Source organism: Lissotriton helveticus, chromosome 2_1 (genome assembly GCF_964261635.1).
Source record: "Lissotriton helveticus chromosome 2_1, aLisHel1.1, whole genome shotgun sequence".
Lineage (NCBI taxonomy): Eukaryota > Metazoa > Chordata > Amphibia > Caudata > Salamandridae > Lissotriton > Lissotriton helveticus.
The window spans coordinates 1,643,298,114-1,643,324,537 of record NC_136059.1 but is presented as its reverse complement, the minus strand read 5'-3'; the positions used below and the strand labels follow the sequence as shown (position 1 = coordinate 1,643,324,537).

Genomic DNA, 26,424 nt, shown 5'->3' with positions numbered 1-26,424 from the left:
GCTTTCTTTGGTCGAGCCTAGAGTCCATGCGCATACACTGCTCTGCGAGGCATGCTGTAATGGTGTATTGCAGTATGTACTTGTAGCCCCGCCCACTCTCTGCCCATATTTGTCATTGGCTTGTGTCTTTGGCCTTTGTAAATGCTGGCTTCTCATTGGTTAATAGCCTTGTTAGTCCCTCCTTAGTACCGCCTTGCCTTAATTTGGAAACTCCCATGAACTCTGGCCCTTTTTAGGTCTCGTCCTATTAATCGCGCAAGCGATAATAGGACGAGAGTATAGAGGCTCATCCAAGCTCTGAAACCATCCCGGATTACGTCGAGTGCATGTGCACATGCACGCTCTTTTTACCATTTGCTCCCCGAGCCGCCCGAGAGCTTCACTTCAAAGGGATCCGCTCCCCCGCCCACTGCTTCACACTTTTCACGGCCGCCAGGCAGTGTCTCGCATTTCTCCTCCCCCCCCCCCCTCCCCACTGCACCCTTCGCTCTACTCCCGCCTCCCTCCTGCTAAGAATGTCATGGCCCAGACACTGCGATAATATTTACTTCACTCCGCGACGTTCACCTCTGCGCTGACTGTGCTTCTGCTTTTAAGGTGAGCCATTTAAAACATCTCCTCACGCTCCCTGTTGTGCGTTAAACAAACATTGCCGTCCTATGATGGCACCACTTTCTTGCTTCCAGTTCTATTTCTTGTTGTAAGGAAGAGAATAAACGTTTCGCCCCCTCATTGAATGAAATGACTGTTCTGTCTTGTGGCTGCTGCTACTTAGGGGAAGGGGGGTAGTGCTACTGCAGACTCCATTCAAATAAAAGAGGACTTACATGCTGCCCAGGAAAGTGGGGCGGACATGCAAACAAGTGCGGGCGGTTTACTGTCTTTTTTCCACTCTCTTTGCAGTATCTACAGAGGTTGCGGTGCAACAAACCTGGCACACTCATACCCGCAAACTCTTATTTGTGTGCGAGTATCTCATTTTTTTGTGTGTGCAATGTTTACAATTTTTGCATCCTTGCTTAATAATGCAAGTATTTCAATGTTTTAGCTATGCGAAGTCTCTTCTTCCTCCGTGATTTAAAAGGAAAAAAACATTAACACACGTTAACGTCCGGCGCCACTTCAGTCTCAACTAACTGGATTTTATTAAATATTGACTATTGTTGTGCTCTCTTAACTTGCGCAGCCAGGTATTGAAAGGTTGGTATGTGGTTGCTGCTGCCGCTTACTCTTTTTTTTCTTTTCACTTTCATGGAACTTGTCGGCGCGGACAGTGGGGGAGAAGTAATCTTAGCTTCCCCTAAATCCCTTTTGCAAAGCCCCTCCTCTCCTGAGCACCTCAGAAGGGTGTGAGTGAGGCCTTTTGTTCCTTCAACATCAAAAGCACAAGGGGGAGGGATGAAGGGAAGGCACCCTTGAGTCACAGATCTGGCCTTGTCAACCGCCTGTTCCAAGCTATCTTTTAATTACTTGTTTCTAGAATGTTATTCCATGTGCATTTTTGTAAGGTCCCCCGGACTCTCAACAGGCTCTAGATTACAAAGTAATTAATCAACGTTATTTCTCTAAAATGTGATCATTTTGAACCGTGATCCTGCCAATTACAAACGGTATGGTGCGTCAGCATGTTCATGCCAACGCAGCTTCCATCTAACTTTGACAAGTGTGAGATCGACTTTGTTTTCATGCTGAGCGATCTTTTTTCTTAGTCTTGCTTTGGTGACCTTGTCGACTGTCTAAATGGGGTGCAATTTTAAGGCTGCTAGAACCCTTTGTTGAGGTCATTTTTATTTAAATTGGGGAAGCGGCTGGTCTTTATCTTCGTAAATAGAGGCAGCACGTTCCTGCTCATTAGTTGAGATTATTATTTGGGTTTAATTGCCCATAAGAAATGTGGCTGTAACATACAGAAAGCGGTTGGTTTTTAATAACTAAGGCCAGGATACAAACTAATATACTTACCTGCTATTACAGAAGATATTGCCGCTGGGACGCTCACGGGCAGCCATGCGCTTTATAAATCCCACTTTCACTTTCATTCATTGGTCGCTTAGGATATTGCCACAGCTGTCTATTTTGATAGCCGAGATTTATTGCGCCACATAAGGTATATTTATTCATATGGGCTAACATGCCTTTTTTTTTCAACACGTTATAGTGCATTGTGCACTTGGTGGTGGTGATCAAGTCTTTTATTCTTTACACATATTGATTTGAGCATGCAGATTGTGCACCACGTCATTTTTCTTCCTTTACTTTTACTTTTTCTTACTATTTAATCACATCTTTGGGTCCACCACAGCATCACTCCGCACCACCACAGCATCACTCCGCACCACCACAGCATCACTCCGCACCACCGCAGCATCACTCAGCACCACCACATTATCACGCAGCACCACCACAGCATCATCACTCAGCACCACCACAGCATCACTCAGCACCACCACAGCATCACTCAGCACCACCACAGCATCACTCAGCACCACCTCAGCATCATTCAGCACCACCACAGCACCGCTCAGCATCACCACAGCACCACTCAGCATCACCACAGCACCACTCAACAGCACCACTCAGCACCACCACAGCACCACCACAGCATCACTCAGCACCACCACAGCATCACTCAGCACCACCACAGCATCACTCAGCACCACCACAGCATCACTCAGCACCACCACATTATGACTCAGCACCACCACATTATGACTCAGCACCACCACATTATGACTCAGCACCACCACATTATGACTCAGCACCACCACAGCATCACTCAGCACCACCACAGCATCACTCAGCACCACCACAGCATCACTCAGCACCACCACAGCATCACTCAGCACCACCACAGCATCACTCAGCACCACCACAGCACCACTCAGCACCACCACAGCACCACTCAGCACCACCACAGCACCACTCGGCACCACCACAGCACCACTCAGCACCACCACAGCACCACTCGGCACCACCACAGCAGCATCACTCAGCACCACCACAGCACCACTCAGCACCACCACAGCATCACTCAACACCACCACAGCACCATTCAGCACCACCACATTATCACTCAGCACCACCACATTATCACTCAGCACCACCACATTATCACTCAGCACCACCACATTATCACTCAGCACCACCACATTATCACTCAGCACCACAGCACCACTCGGCACCACTACAGCATCACTCGGGGCCACCACAGCATCACTCAGGGCCACCACAGCATCACTCAGGGCCACCACAGCATCACTCAGGGCCACCACAGCATCACTCAGGGCCACCACAGCATCACTCAGGGCCTCCACAGCATCACTCGGGGCCACCACTATCGGCCTCCCTCCATCTATCACCCTCCCTCTATCTATCTATCGCACTCACTCTATCTATCGCATCACTTAGCACCACGACAGCATCAATCTGTGCAACCATTCAACAACAACTGGTTTAAATATTTCTCTCAATGTTTCAAGCTTTATGACAAATGTCACAAAAAGATGTTAATATTTCACATCTGTTCTTGGATTTTTGTCACAATAAAATACACTGAACATAATCTTCACAAAAGTCATTTACAAAAGTTTAAGCTATTGCCATTATAAATTACAATAACTTTCATTTAAGTATTAATTATTTAAAACAATTAAAAGCCATTGTTATTTGTAATATCAATACATCTAAGTCACATAAATACAACACATATTGCAGTACAAATGCTATAGGTGTCACATTTGCGAAAGTTAAAACTATTGGCATTGTCAATGACAAAGCTATTAATTTAGCTATTTTCAAAACCAACACATTAATTAAAAAATTGTCATTTACAATACCAATAGCTCAAACTTTCCTAATGCGAGACCTATTGCATTGCAAATGCTTGTTCTTAGGTTGTTACACATGTGCTTTACTTAGAGCCTGTGAGCACTATTTTGTTAATTGGCTTTCTTCTGCCTGCTGTTGGACACTCTCTTTCTCGCGCTCTCTCTCTCCCTCTCCCTCGCGCTCTCCCTCTCCCTCTCCCTCGCGCTCTCCCTCTCTCTCGCACTCTGTCTCTGTACTTTTTAGGTCTCACAGACCTAGCGCTGTAGCGCGCAGGCGCTCCTCGCTCTGCGAGGCTTATTGTCATCAATACACTTTCAGAAGGGGACTTGAAGCCCCGCCTCTTCTTCCCATTCACACGCGTCATAGTTCAGGCTAAACGCTGGCTTTCTATTGTGAGGGAGGCTTTTTAGTCCCTCCTTGTCACCGGCCTCTCCCTTTTGGCCCGCCTACCTGGACTGGATCTTTCACATGCGGCGTTACACTGTCTCCTTTAACTAGTCCGTACGCACTCTTTCCCACCACCCTTGACGCCGGGCACGCATTCTTGTTAGGTTGTTCAACCATTGAACACGCCGTCGTTTGTCGTGCGTTTTGCTGTTGGGTTAGGGGGGTTCTGCTGTCATCGTCTCAGTCGTCGGGTCCGGAATAGAGCCAAGTTGTTGTAAGGTTAGTCGGGACCTCTTCCCCCACATGCCCGGTAGATTTCCCATCACCCCCACCACTTCCATCATAGGGATGGCCTGCTGCTCGCAGAAGAGCCATGGCTGGTTCGCAGTTGTGGCAGTCATAAGAACAAAGTTGCGGTTCGCTCCCTTACGGGACGGGTAATCCAACGATAATTGATTACATATCGCCCACAAATTTAGGCAAATTGTACAGGCGGCGTTCAGGGCAGCGTTTCCGCAAGGCTGTCCGGACCACTGGGTGTTATATTGAGGTTTTATTTCGATGTTTTGAGAGCACTAAAAATTGATTAACGTTTGTTCTCTTTTGCCACCTGCAGCTTAGACCGATTCATATAGTTTGTTTGAGTGTACGGAGTGATAATATGCGTTTCTCCCTTGCCGACGTTGGTTTGAAATGAGGTACTTGCGTTGCTCAGGTACGAGATAGCGCAAAACACGCAGTGTTTTTACAATACGGATATTAGTGTTTACCACTGGCCAACCTCAAATTAAACAGATTTATATTGTTGGTTAGGTTCATGACGATGTTTCCGCATGCGGATGGTTATTTCACCCCGGGTGCGTGCTTGTCGCAGGTACTAGGTAACGCAAGTTGTCACATTGTGGCCCGACGTCGAACACAGTTAGAGGTTGCAAAGTAAGGCAAAAGTACATGCGGCAATAGGGGCGGCCGTTTCGCAAGTGCTGGGCGGCAGGTTTGTCGTGGGCAGCACTGGAATGGTATGGGCACCCGTGATGCAAGGGTTTACCGTGTTGGGAGCGAGTGCAGGTTGCACGTGCTCGCGCCGCACCCCCACTGCGGACCGGCAACACGAGGTCATCATTGTAATGATTGTACCTAAGCTTTTTTTCTTACTTTAGCTTCTAAGGAAGCATATTGCAAACTTTACTGGCAAATTTACCTCTAAGTATCCACCCAGTTTCTCAAAATGTTCCTGTTAACACTTAGGTAAAAAAACTTTTTTTTCAGTGCCAATAGCTCTAACTAAAACAATTGCGAGACCTGTTGCATTTTTCATGGTTGTTAACGTAAGCAGCACGGCCGCCTTAGATGGGATATGGTGGGCGTGCTTTTCTTTTACCTGAACGTGGACGTGCTTGTTTTGTTATAGTGGATCGTCAGCTGTCCATTGATGTCACCACGGCCTTAAGACTTTAAACATATAATTGCTCATATTTCAAGCAGCTGTGTACTGTTACGCTTGGGTAATTTATGATGCTCAATAGAGACCTCTAGGAGCAGCTTTTGGTGCTGCACCTAGACATGCAATGCTGGTGCCTTGCTCACTAGGGACCTCTAGGAGCAGCGTGCGGTACTGCACCGAATCATGCAGTGCTGGTGCCTTGCTCACTAGGGACTTCTAGGAGCAGCTTGCGGTACTGCACCGAATCATGCAGTGCTGGTGTCTTGCTCTCTAGGGACATCTAGGAGCAGCTTGCTGTACTGAACTGAGACATGCAGTGCTGCTGCCTTGCTAACTAGGGACCTCTGGGAGCAGCTTGCGGTACTGCACCTAGACATTCAGTGCTGGTGCCTTGCTCACTAGGGACATCTAGGAGCAGCTTGCGGTACTGCACCGAGACATGCAGTGCTGGTGCCTTGCTCTCTAGGGATGCATTTGCAATGCACTAGGTCATGCATTACTGAAAGTATGACCTATTGGCTTTGCATTATTATTTGCAACACCAATACCTCAAACTATCAGTAATACGAAATCTATTGCATTGCAAATACTTGTTTTTTTTACAGCTTTGGAATTGCTAGGAATGTAATTGTTAGATTGCAAATGTATGCAAAACTTTCTGTACTGAACATCATGCTACAAAGGTAGTATTACTGGCAGCTAGTATTTCCTTCGCTACACGCTCCGAAAGTCTAGTCCTGCGCATGTTTTAAGGTCCGCTTTTGGTGAATGTTCTGCAGTGCTGTTCTTGTTTATGATGTTGCAATTTTAGAAATGTTTTTTCCTTTTTCAGGATACCCCTGGGTTTATTGTAAATCGTCTTCTTGTACCCTATCTGATGGAAGCAGTTCGCCTTCACGAGCGAGGTAGGTGTGCATTAATAATTTAGGAGAGTGGCGACATTTATTTTGTTCCCTCGGTGCCACTGAAGTGCCCCAGAGCTACATCTTGGTAGTGAAAAGGGGGTGGGGGGAGGAATGAGGCACAAGGTTCAAATGCATTTTCAAAGTTATATTTGGATGTCATTTAGGCATAAGGCGGATCTAGGTGAATATATATATATTTTTTATGGCTAACCATCTCTGGCCTCGAGGTGGGTCGTGGCTGTACAGTATGCTATACTCTGTGCTTAAATTGGCCTGTACTGTCCGGTACTGAGTACCGGCACTTTTTTATTTTGAGAGGGACAGTATCTGCACTTCTCAAGAGTGAAGTAATATGTTTAATTGGAGAGTACCAGCACTTCTCAGAAACAGGCAGGTACTCTAGTGCAGAGTACCTGCACTTACAATTCTCCATTTCAAGCACTGGCCTATACTTGAATGAGCCAATGAATTTGGAAGAGTGTGAATCCTAGTTGTGGGAGATGGTTAGATAGGGTGACCAGACGTCCCGGTGGATTTCCCCAGGTAATTCCTTGTGACCTGACGCTTTCCTCAATTTTCAATATATGTCACAGTTTTTGGGCAAAGGCTAAGTTAAGTCATCCTGCAAGTTGATATCTATACTCTAGTTTCCACAGGCGCCTCTAAAGTCTGAAAAATAACTGAAGTTTTCTTTCAGAGAGTGCAGCTACATACTCCCAGCAGACTAGATACGGAGTGGGTTGGGGTGTGGTGGGGTAGGAGGGCAAAGATTTTTAACTCTAGCCTTGTAAATGAAGACTTCAAAAGAACAATTGTTAGAAGCCTTTAGTCCTTCTTCTATATCTGGCCTTCCTGTTTTTTGCTTCTCAAACTCTGGTCACCGTATGGTGGTCTAATCTTGTTTTGGAACCACTGTCATTACATACCTGCCAACTCACATGGTTCCACCGTGTGTCACATGATTTCGGCTCACTTCACACGGTCACCCAGTGGGAAGCCAAAATCCCACGGTGGCAGGAAAAACAAGCTAAAAACCACTATAAACCGTGGCTTTTCAGCTCTTTTTCGGACGCTGTAAGCAGCCGATGTCCATTTAAAGGTGTGAAAACACCCCAGTACATCAGCGTCTGCCTCAATGACCCTTTGCTTTTATTTGTCTGAGAGGTGGGTGTGGGGGCTTGGTGAGGGGCAGAGTGCCTCACACGGTGGCATTAATTTGTAAGTTGGCAGCACTGGTTGAAGTGGGCAGGATCGGAGGGGCACGACATGCCCATACTTTTTTAATTTAAGGAAAACAGTTCCCCTACTTTCTGTGTAAAGATAACTGCCCAAGACGGTTAACTCAGAGAGCTGAAATGCTTCAGTGTAAGGCAAGGAGTCTCCTGTGCTGTGAATCGAGGAAGGGGCAGCCAGCTATACAATCCTTCTTGCCAGAGTGCCTGCTGTCTGAAAGAAATGTAAATGTGCAAAACGGGTCAGTTTGCAAATGTAAAGGGACTCGGATGTCGGTATTCGCTTTAACTAATGGAATTACTTGACACTGCATGCTGACACAGATTTATTATTTTTGAGTGGTATTGGAAAGGAGTTACTAGTTGAGTGGTGAAGTGTGTGCTTTTTCAAGTGTCTTAGCCCTTACATATTCACCACGCCTTCAACCTGGATTCAATTCCATAGCGGTCTGTTACTGAAACAGACCTCTGTAGTGCATTAACCAATAGTGGTTTCATAAAGTATGATAGTGCATTTCCCAATGATTAACTTAACTTGCATTTATTTTACCTTTAAGCTGTATTTATTTTATATGTACATACCTGAAGATGAAAGACTGAAAAAAGCTATTGCATATTTATTTTTTTTGCCACGCCTTTGACCCCTTCTCATGTTAACTCACCCAGCCCCCATTTTGCACAACATCACAGTTACCTTACTTTTTAGGTCTCGGCCTGCGATGGCTGCGCATGCGCAGTCTCGCTGGCGAGATTTAATGAGTTAGAGTACGTGTCACTAGCGAGTTTAAGCCCTGTCCCTATTTTCCATTGGCTGGCGTCACTGTTCCTGCTAAACGGTGGACAGCCATTGGAAAAGAGGTCCCATTGACGTACTCTTTTCTCTTTTAGAGCCATCCCATTCGGACTGCCTTCCTTGACTTACATGTGTGGTAAAAGGTTTCTTAACTTCTTTATGGGGCGAAACAAATGGCCCCATTAAGAAGGTAATAAACCTTTTACCACACACGTAAGTCAGGCCAAGCCCGTCCAAGTGGGCCGGCTCAAAAAGAGAAAAGACTGTGTCATGGCGAGCGCTTGTTTTGAGACCCGCTCAGTGCGCGCTGGGACTTCCGAGCACCAACAGCCAGCCTGCTCGCCTGAATTCAATGCACGGTTCCATTAGCCTCCCTAATCCGTGGCCCTTTACCGATCGAAGGAGCATCCTGGTATCTCATCCACCAATGCATGTTATGCTTTCAAAGCAGACATGGTCATTCTTCCGACTGATCGGTCTTTTCTCTAACCACTCAGTTTAATGAGACATGGCATTTTGTGACCTTGCAGTGTTTACAGAAGTTACGCATTTCTGTTCAGGTTTACAGCATATGCATTGAGAAAGGTAGTAGCCCCTCTGACTCTTGTAGTAAATGTTCACTAATGTTTAACGAATCAATGCTGGCACATCCATATTTTGCATTAAAACTGAACTGAGTAATGTGGGGGTGGGGCTACTGTCATGCGGGGCCCGTCTCCAGGACCCAGTGTTTTTGGAAAGCTGCACACATGCTGCATTAATCCCCCGCGCCTCACGCCGCCGAGCTCTCTCCTAATTAGAGCTGAGAAGGCAGGATGCGAAGGTGCCCTCCACCCCCCTCTCTACATCCCTCCTCCCTCATGCCCCGGGCCTCTCTCCCTTCATCCATCTCTCCCTTCACCGGCACCCTCTCCGTGCGTCCTCTCCCCCATCTGTCTTCCGTCAGCCCCCCTCCACCTGTCTCTTCCATCTCCGGAGCCCCCCTCCTCACCTCTCTTGAACCCCAGCCTGGGGGGATTCATTGCTCTGCACTCCCCCGCCCCCTGCAGCAGGGCCTGAAGGCACATACATCCTACACTGTGTGCCCCAGCCCCCCTCAGTGCCTCTCGCGACTCGATGGTGATACCTGGAGCGGCAGATAGGCTAGACATTTTATTGACCTCGTTTTATAAAGCGCCCACCAGCCTCATGGCTTAAAGCACACAAACAAGACTCTTTACAGAGCTGTGGACAACCGTCCCACGCTTGATACTGCAAGCGCCCTCAGCGGCGCCCTCTCCGTGCCTCCTCTCCCCCATCTGTCTTCCGTCAGCCTCTCTACTACTCACTCTCTACTACTCTACCCTACTCTACTCTCTACTCATTCTCTACTACTCACTCTCTACTACTCACTCTCTACTACTCACTCTCTACTATTCACTCTTCTACACTCTCTACTACTCTACTACTCACTCTCTACTACTCTACCCTACTCTACTCTCTACTCATTCTCTACTACTCACTCTCTACTACTCACTCTCTACTACTCACTCTCTACTATTCACTCTTCTACTCTCTTTACTACTCTACTACTCACTCTCTACTACTCTACCCTACTCTACTCTCTTCTCATTCTCTACTACTCACTCTCTACTACTCACTCTCTACTACTCGCTCTCTACTATTCACTCTTCTACTCTCTCTACTACTCTACTACTCACTCTCTACTACTTTCTACTACTCTCTACCACTCACTCTCTACTACTCTACTACTCACTCTACTATTCACTCTCTACTCATTCTCTAATATTCACTCTACTACTCTACTACTCATTCCCTACTCACTCTCTACTACTCATTCTTTACTACTCTCTACTATTATGTACTCACTCTCTACTACTCACTCTCTGCTACTCACTCTCTGCTACTCACTCTCTGCTACTCACTCTCTGCTACTCACTCTCTGCTACTCACTCTCTGCTACTCACTCTCTGCTACTCACTCTCTGCTACTCACTCTCTGCTACTCACTCTCTGCTACTCACTCTCTGCTACTCACTCTCGACTACTCACTCTCTACTACTCACTCGACTACTCACTCTCTACTACTCACTCTCTACTACTCTCTCTCTACTACTCTCTCTCTACTACTCACTCTCTTAACCCCTCCTAAAAAATGCTGAAAAAAACCTACTGCGCCAACTCGAGAGCTGTTAGATGTAGTTATCCAGGACAAAGTCCTAAAAAAAAAAAAAAGAAGTGGGGGGACGCTGACGTCACGACAGGAAGTGACGTCACGAAAGGTGGCTTACACCATGAGACTCATTGCCTCACCTCGCTCACCCCTTAGATGTGATTGCATCAGAGAAGCCAGCGCGTGAGCAGCATTCTGAATGAGCTCTGATCTCGCCCCAGAGAGGCCAAAGAGTGAATGTGTGGCTCCATTTGCTCCAGTTATCGAGTTCCCGGTAAAATCAGTGGGGGGACGCCGTCCACCCGCGCCACTCGAGCCCTGTTAAGTTAGCTGAGGTGTGTCATACAATTTCATTCATTTGCTTATTCACTAAAATCTGTGCTGGAGTAACCAAGTGTAGACTGTATAAATAGAGGCCCTTCTAAGTTTGGCCTTTGTGCTCCTGTTTATCTATTTTGTTATATAGTTCACTAGTACCAGGAGCCCTTTGAGTGTTTTACACTCAAATATAACCATAGACTTAACAGTTTAATATTAAAAGGCAATAACACTGTACTTTGAATATTGCCAGCTTCGTTCTCGCACGTCTGCCCTGCTGCCAACTCCCAGCATGGCATGTTTGCTGTCCTTTGGATGGAGATCTTGAGTCTCTGAGCCCCCTGCTCCTACCCCTACCATGGCAGACACCCGGCTTCCACGGCAAATGTTTTTTGCCGCACTAGCCGGGATCTTTCTCTGTGCCTTAAGGGCGCTGGACGTACAGGTCCCTGGTGAGAAGCACCTATGAGAATTGGCTCCACACAAGATCATTAATCGAAGGGGCAGAGTGTGGAGACCGTTGTAAGGAGAGGAAAGGGAGGCTGAAAGGGCAGAGTATTCCGTTGGTCAGTTGGTGTAAACCACGCTTTATGTAGTAAATCTGTTCATATTCACACCAAGGAGAGCATGTTTTGGGACAATTTTTTTTTCCACATTCCATTGAAATATTTACTATTTTCACCAATTTCTGTTTTCCTGTGTGTAGCTCCAGTACAATTTCCGTGGTATTTGCACCCCTTTTTGTTGGGGATCTGTAAAAACCAACACTCGGTTGTATCTTATGTTTGTGTGAGATTAGTAGAGAGTATGTTCAATCTATCCGTTTAGAAGTGATTCTGACTGTATACCCTGCTGATTCTGAACATTTGTTACGTCGCAGCCATCCTTTCCAGCACTTGGGAATAAGTGACCTGAATCTGCTGCTCTTTGTACAGTGGTCTCCGGGGTCTAGTATCTTGGTGTCCCGCTGATTGCCGCCCAGGTCAGGCCAGTTTTCAATGGCCTTTGTGATTAAAAAGTAGTTAAGCAATGCTTGTTGCAAGTAGGGCTGCTGTCCTTGAAGAAACTGGACCTTCGTACTCACTGGCTGCCATGTCCTTTCATTTATTGCGCAGCGGCCTGTGTGCAAAAGACTTATTGGGGACATGTCAATAGCAACTCTGCCCATTGCTTCCATTGGATTTTTGTTGCTTTCTATTCTGTGCTTTTATTTGTTTTGGTCTGTCCCAACTAGTCTTTTCCCCTCCCCTGAAGCATTCGTCCCCTACCTTCATTTTATAAGGCGAGAGGTGCTACACCCGGACTCGGCTCAGGTCGAGCCTTGCACAGCCTGGGCTGCACCTTGATGGTTTGCCACATACCTTCATTCTCTTCAGAGCGGCTGTAAGATGTCCCGAGTTTGAGAGGAGCTTCTAGGCGCTTACTTTCCGATCCTTATACCTGCTTCGCAGGCCGAGACTAGAGCAAGCCTTCCCTCGCCTGCCCTGATGGAGCCATAACCACCCACTCTCTCTCCTGCAGAGTCCTTAGAATGGCCCCGGAGGAATTCAAGTTCAATGTTGTACCAGCATACCAGGAAATGCTAATTAGCATATCGGCCCCCAGAATCCTCTGCGCACAATTCATCCTTTTTATGAGGCTTACACAGGTAATAGAGTACAGTTCAGAGTATTCCAGCTCGCAGTCATGAGTATTGTTGTCTGTGTCTGGGTGATGTGTGTAGGCGACCTTTGCTCGCTGTAGGTGTCCTGAGTTTCATCTCCCGAGGGTACCTCGAATGACCTTTGTTTCTTTAGCTTTTCGCAGTGGCAGTATCGTAGCCAATGAGGTCTAACCGAGGCGCGATTATTGCTTATTGAAAACTTTACTCAATACCCCGCAGTGGCGACTTGAAATATAGGCGACATTGCAATTTTTGACAGTCTCCACGGAGGCTGATAATGCTCGTCTAAAACAGAGAAAACCCACATAAATAATTCTGAGTTTCTTTAGAGTTTACAGATATTATGTTAATAGATAGTCTGTGTCAATATGTTTTTAAGCTATCATATGTATTTTAGCCAGAACCTACAAATTAATACTTTGTAGCGTAATGTGTTACGCCTATTTGCTAGAACTTAAAGTGTGGCTCGCCGCCTCTCCCCGCCGCCGCTGCCTCCTCCTTGTGCATTTCCTTACCTCTCTTTCTGGTCAGTTGGTTTTCGGGGCTATCTTGCAGATGTTTGCTTTTCTGGGTAACTATTGGCTGGTGGCCCGAGTAAATCGACCTTGATGGTTTGTCACATACCTTAATTCACTTCAGAGAGGCTGTAGGATGTCTCAAGTTTGAGAGGAGCTTCTAGGCGCTTACTTTCCGATCCTTTATACGGGCTTCGCTGGCTGAGACTAGAGCCTTCCCGAGGTACCAAACCCTCGCCTGCCCTGAGGGAGCAATAACCACCCGCTCTCCTGCTGAGTCCTTATAATGGCCCCGGAGGAATTCAAGTTCAATGTTCTACCAACATACCAGGAAATGCTAATTTGCACATGGGCACCCAGAATCCTCTGCGCACAATTCATCCTTTTTATGATGCTTACGAGTAATAGAGTACAGTTCAGAGTATTCCAGCTCGCAATCAGGAGTATTGTTGTCTGTCTCTGGGTGATGTGTGGAGGCGACCTTTGCTCGCTGTAGGTGTCCTGAGTTTCACCTCCCGAGGGTACCTCGAATGACCTTTGTTTCTTTAGCTTTGCGCAGTGGCAGTATCGTAGCCAATGAGGTCTAACCGAGGCGCGATTATTGCTTATTGAAAACTTTACCCAATACCCCGCTGTGGCGACTTGAAATATAGTCGACATTGCAATTTTTGACAGTCTTCACGGAGGCTGATATTGCTCGTCTAAAACAGAGAAGACCCAAAAAAATCTTTGTGTTTCTTTAGAGTTTACAGATATTATGCCAATATATTAGAATTTATCATAAGTTTTTAAATCAAGCTTCTACAAATTAACTTTGTAGAGCAATGTATTATTTACACATCTTTGTTTGAACCTCCAGGCGGAATGTGTGGCTCTCCGCCTCTCCCCGCCGCCGCCCCCTCCTGGGGGATCCCAGGAGTACGCGGACCCCGGGCCCCCAGCGCACCTCCCACCTTTGGGCAACAGGGGCGGCCGATAGCCGGCGGCAGAGCACCCTCTCCTCAGCAGCCACCAGCCCCGGGGCCCACGGTGGCTGAGCGCCTCTCACCGGCCCCGGGGTTGCTGCAGACCCCGGTGAGTGATCGTCCACGAGACGGTCTGTGCAGGAGCCGCACGCTGGTCCCTGCAGCTAGCTCTCTCTCTCTCCAGCCTCCTCCTTGCACCGTGCACCCCTCCCTGACTCACAGCACTCCGCTCTTTACCTCTGGCGATAATTGGGTCACCTTCCTGGCCCATCCCCTCAGACCCCTCCAGTGATCTCCCGCCTCCTATCGGTGCTCTCGTTCCTGCCGCTCCCCGCTGCCCCTCTTGTGTTCACATTAATCCTCTGTTCTAAGGGCAACATTTTGGGGTGGGCGGTCTGTAATCACTCCACACCCCCCCCCCCACACACACACACACACCCCTTCCTTCCAGTGCACCCACACGAGCAGCCTTAACCCCCTTCCTCCGGCTTCCTCTGCAGGAACGGGGTTCCTGCGCTTTGCCTGGTGCAGGAGACCAGATTCCCCTGTGTGCTCTTCCTGTGCCCTCATTTTCCCCAGCCTCATTTATAGTGCAGCTGCCTGGCTGCCAAAGGCTTATTTGGGATCTGTCAATAGCTGATCTGAAAGCAACTCTGCCCATTGCCCTACATTGGCTTGTTGTGGCTTTCTGTTTCTATTCTGTGATTTTATTTGTTTTAGTCTGTCCGCCTGGTCTTTCCCCTCCCCTGAAGCATAGACTTCTATCTTCATTGTATTAAGGAGAGAGAGGGTCCGACACCCGGACTCGGCCCAGGGCGAGCCTTGCACAGTCTGGCTGCACCTTGATGGTTTCTCACAGGGCACAAGTCCTAAAAAAAGAAGTGGGGGGACTCTCCAAGGTAGGCGTGGTCACAGGAAGTGACATCACGACAGGAAGTGACATCACGGCAGGAAGTGACATCACGGCAGGAAGTGACATCACGGCAGGAAGTGACATCACGACATCCTGAGTGTCCTATAATAGCACGTGTTAAGTCTGGTTATTCCACGTCCCGAAGAAAGGGTGGTACGGGTAACTGGAAGGAAGAGCCTCTGGGTTCTGCAAGTGTGACCATTGTCCACTGGGGTACAGTTATAGGCAGAGGTCATTCCACTGAAATGACGCTCCAGTCAGTACCTCTGAAGGTCTGCCTACTTGGGGCGGATTTGCTGAGGCAGACCACTCTCAGTGTCTGCCATGCCTGGCAGGAAAAATGAACACTGCCCACCACTTGTAGGGGAAAATCTCCCTGTGGGTAGGAGACATTTTTATTTTTCAGAAACAAACCCTTGAATTGTGGGCTTGTTTCTGAAAAACAAAGAAGTTTGCGAAGTGGGCTGTAACAATATGACAGCCCACTCAGCATTCAGTCTTGCCAAAAGCACATCTACTTCACCAATGGATACACTTGTGTTAAAGAGTTCCCCATCGACACAGTAAAGAGTTATACGTTGGGTGGGTTGTCCTCCATAGGGAGCGGTAGTAAAGGTTACAGAATATTCTACGTTCTATTATATGACCTCCATTTTTGGGCAGCATGTTTATCCCTCAGTTACAGATATTGCCAAGATGATTACAGTTGATAGCTCGCTGTTCCATTTTAGGATTTTAACTTAGAAACTGCAAGTAACTAAAGAATACCTCTAACAAAAGCAGTAACCCACTGAGCTACCTTCATAAATACAGGTCTGTGATGTATGGTACACGTCCTTTGCATCAGGCATATTAACAATGAGTCAAAACTTTCACTAGACAAAACTCCGATCTCACTCCAAGTAGAACATTAATCACCGAAGCTATGTAACATTTTTATTGTGGCTAGGAACGAGGCAGAAGGTGCTTTTTAAACTTTAATATACTTACCCTAGTGCCGGCCTCGAAATCCTCCCCCAGTTCCAATTTCAGCAACACTGGGCGTAATGACACGTCCACACCCTCTCATTGCAGTGTGAAACACATTCACATAGGATTAGTTTCACACTGCCTGCTAAGGGCCTCTTGGAAAACTGTAAGCAGCCCCTTTGTAATTTAATTGCTGTACTGGGCTTCCTGGTGCGCCTCCCCCTTTGAAAAGGGACGTTTTGACGATACCCTTTTGTTATTTATTCTGCTTCTTGAGGGGAGAGCGCACTCCCACAGAGCGTCTGGGCGCTGTAGGAAGCAAGTCTGCATTGGGGCACACACGCGCAGCCTAGAGGCAAACATAATTCATCAGTAATGGTGGACGCGGTTTTGATTGAGCAGGGTGGACGGCGTCCACCCTGAAAAACCCTCGAAAATAAGTGGGGGGATGCCGTCCACCCGCGTGGTACTCCGACTCGTGCCCTGGTTTCTCACATACCTTCATTCACTTCAGAGCGGCTGTAAGATGTCTCAAGTTTGAGATCAGCTTCTAGGCGCTTACTTTCCGATCCTTTATACCGGCTTCGCTGGCCGAGACTAGAACAAGCCTTCCCGAGTTACCAAACCCTGGCCTGCCCCGAGGGAGCCATAACCACCCGCTCTCTCTCCCGCAGGAATTCAAGTTCAATGTTGTACCAACATACCAGGAAATGCTAAATGGCATATGGGCCCCCAGAATCCTCTGCGCACAATGCATCCTTTTTATGAGGCTTACACAGGTAATAGAGTACAGTTCAGAGTATTCCAGCTCACAGTCAGGAGTATTGTTGTCTGTCCCTGGGTGGTGTGTGTAGGCGACTTTTGCTCGCTTGACCCAAGGGTAGGTCGCTCCCCCTGCCTCGTGCAGCGCCACCAGTGCTCTCCGCCATCTGCCCCCAGTCTCCTTTTCTTTCTCACTCTTTTCTCTCTCCACAGATTCCCCCTCGTTTTTTTGGCCCCTTGTTTGCCTGCTCACCCCTCTTCTCTCCACAGATTCCCCTTCGTTTTTTGGCCCCTTTGTGTGCCTGCTCACCTCTCTTCTCTCCACAGATTCCCCTTCGTTTTTCGGCCCCTTTGTGTGCCTGCTCACACCTCTTCTCTCCACAGATTCCCCTTCATTTTTTGGCCCCTTTGTGTGCCTGCTCACCCCTCTTCTCTCCACAGATTCCCCTTCGTTTTTTGGCCCCTTTGTGTGCCTGCTCACCCCTCTTCTCTCCACAGATTCCCCTTCGTTTTTTTCGGCCCCTTTGTGTGCCTGCTCACCCCTCTTCTCTCCACAGATTCCCCTTCGTTTTTTTCGGCCCCTTTGTGTGCCTGCTCACCCCTCTTCTCCCCACAGATTCCCCTTCGTTTCCCCCCCCCCTCCCGCCACCCCTCTCCCGCCGTTTCTTCCCGCAAATCGGCCTTCTTCCCCGCCTACCCTCCCGCCGCCCACCTCCCAGCTGACCCCTCCTCCCCCAGCTACCCCATAAATGGCGGCCGCTGCGAGGCCGCGCAGCGGGCGTGCCAAAGGCGCGCCGTCTGCGCCCGTCCGCGCCTGGACCGCTCCCAGCGCCACAACCCCTGGCCCCCGTGACCCCCCCCCCCCCCCCCCCCCCCCCGCCGGACCTACGACACCACCACCCTCACCGCCCTCAACCGCGGACGTACACCGGGTTGCTGCCGCGCCACCCCGAAGCGAGCTCGCGGACCTTTTTCCTGCTGCAACTGCCGTTTCACCTGCCTTCGAACACCCAACAAGAACAACTCCCCCGGAAACAGACTTGAATGCATCCTGATCAACACCCGATCAGTCCACAGGCACGCCATCGAAATATGGAACCTCATCGACTCCACAACCCCGGACATCGCCTTCCTAACCGAGACCTGGATGAACCCCTTCTCGGCACCTGACATCGCCATAGCCATCCCCGACGGCTACAAAATCCTCAGGAGAGACCGCACTAACCACACCGGAGGAGGCATCGCCATCGTCCACAAGAGCTCCATCCGCATAACGACCAACACCGACAACACGCTCCCCGACGCCGAACACCTCCACTTCTCAATCCACAGCGACCCCAAGACCACCCTCAGAGGCACCCTCATCTACAGACCACCGGGACCTCGCACAAAATTCAGCAAAGACATCGCAGACTTCATCAGCCCACACGCACGCCCCTCCACCAACTACATACTCCTAGGGTACCTCAACTTCCACCTGGAGAACCACGCCGACAACAATACCACCACCCTACTGGACAACCTCGCCAACCTCGGACTGAAACAGCTGGTCAACACCCCCACCCACTACGCCGGACACACTCTCGACCCAATCTTCTCCTCCAGCATACACATCTCCTTCAGCCACACCACCAAACTATCCTGGACAGACCACAGCTGTGTCCACTTCAGCTTAAAAAAAAACACCGTACACCACCACGCCCAACAACCACCAAGAAGACAATGGAACCGAGTCACCACCGAACAACTCGCTACCGCCCTCTCTCAGAACCCACCCACCAGCACCGCAGACCCCAACGAAGCGGCCACCAACCTCACGAACTGGATCTCAGACTGCGCCAACCTCCTGGCCCCCCTGAAGACCCAGGTACACAAAGACAACCACAAGAAAAACTCCTGGTGCACCCCCACCCTCCAGGACTCCAAAAAAGAATGTCGCACCCACGAAAAAACCTGGCGCCTCAACCAGACCGACGAGAACATGTCTGCTCTCAAGAACGCCACCCGCAAACACCACCAACTCCTCTGCGCAGCAAGAAAATCATCCTTCAAAGACAGGCTCGAAAACAACGCCCACAATAGCAAGGAACTATTCGGTATCGTCAGGGAACTCTCTAACCCCGATGCTGAAAACAACGGCATCCCCCCCTCTCAGGATCTCTGCGACTCCCTCGCGGCTTTCTTTCACCACAAGGTCATCGATATCTACAACAGCCTCTCCACACCCAACACAAACCCACCACCGGAATACAACACTGACAACACCACCATCCACACCTGGAACCCAACCACCACCGAGGAAACCACCCGCATCATGAACTCCATCCACTCAGGATCCCCGTCCGACCCATGCCCGCACCACATATTCAATAAAGCCAACCACATCATCGCACCCCACCTACGAGACGTCATCAACGCATCACTCACCACCGCCACTTTCCCCCAAAACTGGAAACACGCCGAACTCAACGCCCTCCTAAAGAAACCTACAGCAGACACCACCGAACTCAAAAACTTCCGACCCATCTCGCTCCTCCCATTCCCTGCCAAAGTGATTGAGAAGATCATCAACACTCAACTCACCACCGCCCTAGAATCCAACAACTCACTCGACCCCACACAGTTCGGTTTCAGAGCTAACCACAGCACCGAGACCGCCCTCATCGCAGCCACAGACGACATCAGATCCCTGACAGACAAGGGAGAGACCGTGGCCCTCATACTCCTGGACCTCTCCGCAGCCTTCGACACGGTATGCCACCGTACTCTAATACGGCGCCTCATCAACGCTGGCATCCGAGGCAGGGCCCTGGAATGGATCACCTCCTTCCTCTCCGGAAGAACACAGAGAGTCCGACTCCCCCCCCCCTTCAGATCTACAGCTACCGAAGTCATCTGCGGCGTCCCACAAGGATCCTCCCTCAGCCCCACTCTCTTCAACATTTACATGACCCCTCTGGCGAACATCGCACGCAAACACGGACTCAACATCATATCCTACGCCGACGACACTCAGCTCATCCTCTCCCTCACCAACAACCCCACCTCAGCAAGAACCAGACTACATGAAGGCATGAAGGAAGTAGCGGACTGGATGACAGACAGCCGGCTTAAACTCAACACCGATAAGACGGAGGTCCTAATCCTCAGCCCTACTCCCACCGCCTGGGACGACTCCTGGTGGCCCCCCGCCCTGGGCAGCACCCCCCAACCCACCGACCACGCCCGCAACCTCGGCTTCATCCTGGACTCGTCCCTCTCCATGAACAGACAGGTCAACGCGGTGACATCGGCATGCTTCAACACCCTCCGCATGCTCCGAAAAATCTTCCGCTGGATCCCCACCGACACCAGAAAGACAGTCACCCACGCCCTCGTCACCAGCCGCATGGACTATGGGAATACTCTGTACGCCGGCATCACTACCAAGCTACAGAAGAAACTTCAACGAATCCAGAACGCAGCCGCACGACTCATCCTGAACATCCACCACCACATCTCTGGACACCTGAAGAAACTTCACTGGCTCCCAGTCAGCAAAAGGATCACCTTCAGGCTCCTCACCCACGCACACAAAGCCCTTCACAACCTCGGACCAAAACTCAGCAACCACCACCTCTCCTTCTACTGTCCTCCTCGCACTCTACGCTCGACAGGACAAGCCCTGGCAGCCGTGCCGCATCCGCAGGGCCACCGCCGGGGGCAGGTCCTTCTCCTACCTGGCAGCGAAGACCTGGAACTCTCTTCCCAGCCACCTACGCGCCACACAGGACCACCTCTCCTTCAGAAGGCAGCTCAAGACCTGGCTTTTTGAGCACTGACCCTCCCCCCCCCCCAGCGCCTTGAGACCCCCCACGGGTGAGTAGCGCGCTTTACAAATGCAAATGATTGATTGATTGATTGTCGGTGTCCTGAGTTTCATCTCCCGAGGGTACCTCGAGTGACCTTTGTTTCTTTAGCTTTGCGCAGTGGCAGCATCGTAGCCAATGAGGTCTAACCGAGGCGCGATTATTGCTTATTGAAAACTTTACCCAATACCCCGCTGTGGCGACTTGAAATATAGTCGACATTGCAATTTCTGACAGTCTCCACGGAGGCTGATATTGCTCGTCTAAAACAGATATGTCCTAAAGAAATCGTTCTGAGTTTCTTTAGAGTTTACAGATATTATGTTAATAGATTGTCTGTGTCAATATGTTACAAGTTATCATATGGATTTAAGTCCAGGTTCTACAAATTAATACTTCGTAGCGTAATGTGTTACGCCTATTTGTTAGGAGGGAATTTGTGGTTCGCCGCCACCTCCTTGTGCATTTCCTTACCTCTCTTTTTGGTAAGTTGGTTTTTGGGTCTATGTTGCAGATGTTTGCTTTTCTGGGTAACTATTGGCTGGTGGCCTGAGTAAATCGACCTCCTGAGGTTGACTCACTATCTCTGGCCATCATGTCCTTTTAAATGCTGTTTTTACTGTAGACGACCAGCTCGACTTTTGAAGATGCTCTGTGTGTTGGTGTTTTGTGGTGCTGGTTGCCCTTCTCAGCTTATGAAATGGTCAAGCAGCAGGTAGTGAGGTTGGCAATGGCGGGGTTGTCTTCTCCTTTTCCCTTGTTCAGCTCGTGGGTGAGTTCGCCAGAGCTGTCGTCTTCATGGCTCACTTCCTGCACTGCCTCTTTGCATGTGTCTCTTTAAACTTTCTTTGGCTGCGTCCCGTTTTTAGGTCGAGCGACCTATCTCAATGCGCATGCGCATTGAGCGGGAGCGAGATATAAAGGGGCTTAAACAGAGCTTACCGAGATCGGGCGATTCCATGCAGTGCCCGTGAAAGCTCGCTCAATGCGCATGTGCATTGCCATAAAAAGCGTGTGCACAGACACCAGCCCCCCTCCCACAGTCATCCCCCAGCGTGCGCTGTGCCAACAAGCCTTTGAAGTGAAGCTTAGCTTCACTTCAAAGGTATCCGCTACCTCCGCCCCCTGCTTCACACGTTTCTCGCATTTCTCCTCCCTCCTTTGCCCTTCAGTGTGCCCTGTTCACTCTGCTCCCTTTCTTCCTTCGTTCTTTCCTTTCCTTCTTTTGGCCCGTCAGCCTCCATCCTTTCTTTCCCTCTTCCTTGTTTGTTGTTGCAGTTTTTATACTGCTTGAACTCGACCCCAAGATATCGGAGCACTTTACATGAGCGCCAGTTGCATTATAGAGGAACACATTCATGTGTTTTTTAGGCACGGGTAGAATAAGTGGTTTGCCCAGAATCACACTGATGTTGAGTCTCTAGCCAGACTCGAACCTGGATCCGCAGCTTCAAAGTCGGCCGATCTGGCCGTTAAGCCACACCCTCTTGAGGCATAGCCGGGCCACTCCTAGTAGTTGAGCACCGTATATTCAGCCGTTGTATTTTTGCATGCCAGTGACCTGTATGAGCCTTTTACTCTAGCTGCATGGGTTCGAATCCCACCTCAGCCACTTATTATCTTTTTTTGTTGTTGCAGTTTTTATACTGCTTGAACTCGACCCCAAGATATCGGAGCGCTTTACATGAGCGCCAGTTGCATTATGGAGGGACACATTCATGTGTTTTTTAGGCACGGGTAGAATAAGTGGTTTGCCCAGAATCACACTGATGTTGAGTCTCTAGCCAGACTCGAACCTGGATCCGCAGCTTCAAAGTCGGCCGATCTGGCCGTTAAGCCACACCCTCTTGAGGCATAGCCGGGCCACTCCTAGTAGTTGAGCACCGTATATTCAGCCCTTGTATTTTTGCACACCAGTGACCTTTTTACTCTAGCTGCATGGGTTCGAATCCCACCTCAGCCACTTATTATCTTTTTTTGTTTTTGCAGTTTTTATACTGCTTGAACTCGACCCCAAGATATCGGAGCGCTTTACATGAGCGCCAGTTGCATTATGGAAAGACACATTCATGTGTTTTTTAGGCACGGGTAGAGTATTTTGTGGTCGCCTTTACATAGTGCATTACCCAGTGAGTTACAGCCCTCAGTTCACGACAGGCGACACTGTTTCAAGCTGTTTTCAAGCTTTATTAGAAATCACAAAAAAGATGTTAATATTTCACTTCTGTTCTTGGATTTTCGTCACAATAAAAAACACTGAATATAATCTTCACAAAAGTTATTTACAAAAGTTTAAGCTATTGCCATTACAAATTAAATAAATTATTTAACAATTAATTTAACAAAAAAAATAAAAGCCATTGTTATTTGTAATATTAATACATCTAAGTCACGTAAATAAAAAACATGTTGCATTACAAATGCTATAGGTGTCACATTTGCGAAAGTTATAACTTTTGGCATTGTAAATGACAGAGCTATTAATTTAGCTATTTTAACAAACGCATAAATAAATAAAAAATTAATTTATAAGACCAATAGCTCAAACTTTCCTAATGCGAGACCTATTGCATTTCCAATGCTTGTTGTTGTTTTGTTTTTTTCCAGCCCAGGCTGGGGTGGATGAGGCTGGAGACCTGCTCTCTTCCCTGTGATCGCCTGAAGGTGTACAGTGGAGCCCCCGTGGGTCTTTTCAGGCTTTGAACGAAAGCTTTAATGGACTAAATGAAACGACCCCTGTGGTCTTGAGGGGGCCAAGCCTCAATTGCATAGTATTGCTTTTTGGTAGTTTTAGTTTCCGTGGAGGTGTAATGCATGAGGACTCCTATGAAGCAACGCTGCAAACTGAGTTGCATAGATTCGCATTTTCACTTTAATCAGGTGAACTATTTGCTTTTCCCCGAAATGCTCGTGTGAAAAACACGGTGGTTGTATCTTTGATGTCTCAAGAATAATTTTGCCTCATACTCCGCAAACAGGGTTTAGGCATGCCTTTGGACGTGGTAGGTCACTGATCAGTCCCCGTTGTAGGTTAGGATGCTGACATTATGCACTTTTCTGAAGTCAGCTCTCTTAGCAGTTGCCTGGACTTGTGGTGAATGGTGACGCCAACTGATAAGTTATGGGCAGTTGGTTTCAACCTGTGGAGCAGATGTTGTACTCTTGAGGGACGTTGCTTGCTTGTGTAGCTCTAGTAAGTTGTAATAGATCGGATTGTTTGTAGATTGTACCTCATCATGGGAGTCCTCTCAAGGTGGGCTGGGCAATAGTTGTGTTTCCGGTGCAATATAAGAGGTTATAGAGACGGAGAAAGAAAGGCATTTGGAGGGAATTCTTGCTGCTTTTCCATATTCAGATCAAGTCTCTGCCCACAACACAAAGGACATCAAGTCCCAGTGTGTATGCATCCCCAAGGACATTGCTTGTGGAGAGGCTCTTGAGTGACAACCTAAAGAGGAAGAACCCTGGTTCCTTGAGGGGGACAGAAGCCTCCAGACACAGAGGATGCGATAGTTCTGACTCATGGCCTGAGATGATACAGGATATTCATGGATCTTTGGGGTGGAGATCACAGACTAAGGGAATAATAGGTGACTAACACACTCAGGCACCCAAAGTAGAGAAATACATAGGCCCGAAGACCGGGTGAGGAGACCTGTGAGTTGCAGTGGAATAATAGTGTCTAGTGGTGCACCTCTGGCCAATGCTACTGGCCCCTTGAGTTTAAAAGGCTTAATTTATCAGAGATTTGTCCCAAAATTACTCCCGATACTAAGCAACCTTTCATGAAAGGTCATTATCCCCAAATGTGGCCTAATTGTGTTCCCAGTCCGACCCTGGCACACAGGCATGTATGTGGTGCCTCTTGGACACTTCTGTAATATGACCTCAGGAATCCATTCCATGCCCTGCTCTCATGCTCTGGCAGAGATATTTAGTGAAAAATACTTTTTGCAGGTTGGCTGTTCATGTGCTGTGACTGTGGCTGAAATGAAATGAAGGTGTAAGCACTAGTACCAAAATATTGTAAGGTTGAGTGATCGTTAAGCAGTTTGCCAAGCTAGTCCGCAGAATGTGTGTTTACAGACTTTGTTGTGTGACAGATGGTGCAAACAATAGCTGTCCCCGAGAATACTTTGCGTATAATATGTATTGACTTCTGTTACTTACCTAATCTACGTGCTGTCATTTTCACAGGTTTTATTTAGGAGTTGTATTACCTTAGCAGCACCACTACCACCCATATGCAGCAGAAAACTGGCAATTGTAGAACTGTTCATTGTACCCTGGACTTCTCTCTCTTCCTTAATCTGCTTTTTTCTGTATACGTGCGTAAATCCATTCGAAAGTTAGATCCGCATTGCTTCAGTCTTTAAAACCTATTGATTTCAAACATCTCCTATGTTAGATGAAGATTAGTGAAATAAAACTGTTGTATTGCAGCACCAATAATTTCCAATTTGTGGCAATAGCGCTACCATGTGGCTGGTACTGGAATTGTACTAAATATGTTTTATTGCTGAATACTTTCCGTGCCAAACCCTTTTTTCCCCTTTCAGAACAATCCAACGCTTTGTATTATTATATTGCAACATTTATCTAGCACTCACCTCCCCCCTACATGGAAGGTTGAAGCACTTCCCTTCTTGGGTATAGGGTGACCAACTGGCATGGGTGCAAATTCAGGATGGGAGTGTAAAAATTCAGGACAAAGGGTCAAAATTCAGGACAAAAATTCAGGACAGAAGGTCAAAATTCAGGACAAAACTTTGGGACAAAAGATATGTTTTACAGACACATCAGAGGAGGTAGAGCAATAATATATAAGGAAAGAGACAACCAACATAAGTACAAGTCAAAATATTTTTATATTAGGTTGAGACAATTGTGCACGTCACAGTTTTTCGTGCAGCTTTGAGCAACAGGGTAGGTGTTTTTGTGGTATTTCATATGATCACGATCTATTTATAAGGTTACTGCGCTGGGTTGTCCAGTCTGATATTTTGTTTACAGTTCATGGTCCTGAGAAGGCATGTTTGGTGACAGAACTGGTTGGATGGATGGACTTAGTTGCCAGCATCTCAGATCGGAGTTCTATTGTGAGATGTAAAGCAGCACGCATAGAATGTAACTAATTGGGATCTGCAGTGCTGGACTAGAATGCAATACTCCGAGTGGCCAGCATTACGTGTCGGATTGCGTCAGGTATTCCATTTCTGTTCAGCTGGTGAGGATTTGTTATGGGGCTGGTAAAGTACTAAATGATGGATAAGACCTGTAGCGCACAGGTCTTATGTGAGGGTAAGAGCAAGAAGCAGGAAAATCCACACTGTATGAGCTATGCTTGGCTGTACACTGCTGAGTGGTATGGCATTATTGTGGACCAGAACAATTAGATAGTAGTTGACATTACTATATAATGTCCTGGCTAGCCATATATCAGCCCTCCTCATTTTACCTATATATTATTGGGCTGTTTCATTTCTGTAAGGTTTAAACTGCAGAATTTCGTTAATGCACAGAAGTGTGCTATAGACTAGAAACTGTATACGTTGTTGAGGCATTATTGTAGGTCAGAAGGAGACACTATCTTTTACATACAGAACATTTTCTTTTGAAATAGAAGAACAATGCCAACATGCAGTTTTACTGATAAAACCATATAGCGCACGAATAATATTGTTTGGAAATGTGGTTTCAGCAAATATGT

General features: G+C 48.0%; 1 protein-coding gene and 3 non-coding genes across 4 annotated transcripts in view; all 4 read left to right on the top strand.

The window, feature by feature from the left end:
- HADH (hydroxyacyl-CoA dehydrogenase) overlaps positions 1–26,424 on the top strand; it is a 257,197-nt gene that overhangs the window by 175,607 nt on the left and 55,166 nt on the right. The window contains exon 6 of the mRNA XM_078676593.1: positions 6,492–6,564. Coding sequence (XP_078532719.1) covers positions 6,492–6,564 — 73 coding nt within the window. The remainder of the gene's footprint in view (positions 1–6,491; positions 6,565–26,424) is intronic.
- LOC144820540 (U4 spliceosomal RNA) lies at positions 12,874–13,013 on the top strand. Its single transcript, XR_013607832.1, has one exon. It is a non-coding gene; the product is annotated as a U4 spliceosomal RNA (small nuclear RNA).
- On the top strand, positions 13,805–13,944 carry LOC144820536 (U4 spliceosomal RNA). Its single transcript, XR_013607829.1, has one exon. It is a non-coding gene; the product is annotated as a U4 spliceosomal RNA (small nuclear RNA).
- On the top strand, positions 20,824–20,963 carry LOC144820539 (U4 spliceosomal RNA). The gene has a single exon (XR_013607831.1). It is a non-coding gene; the product is annotated as a U4 spliceosomal RNA (small nuclear RNA).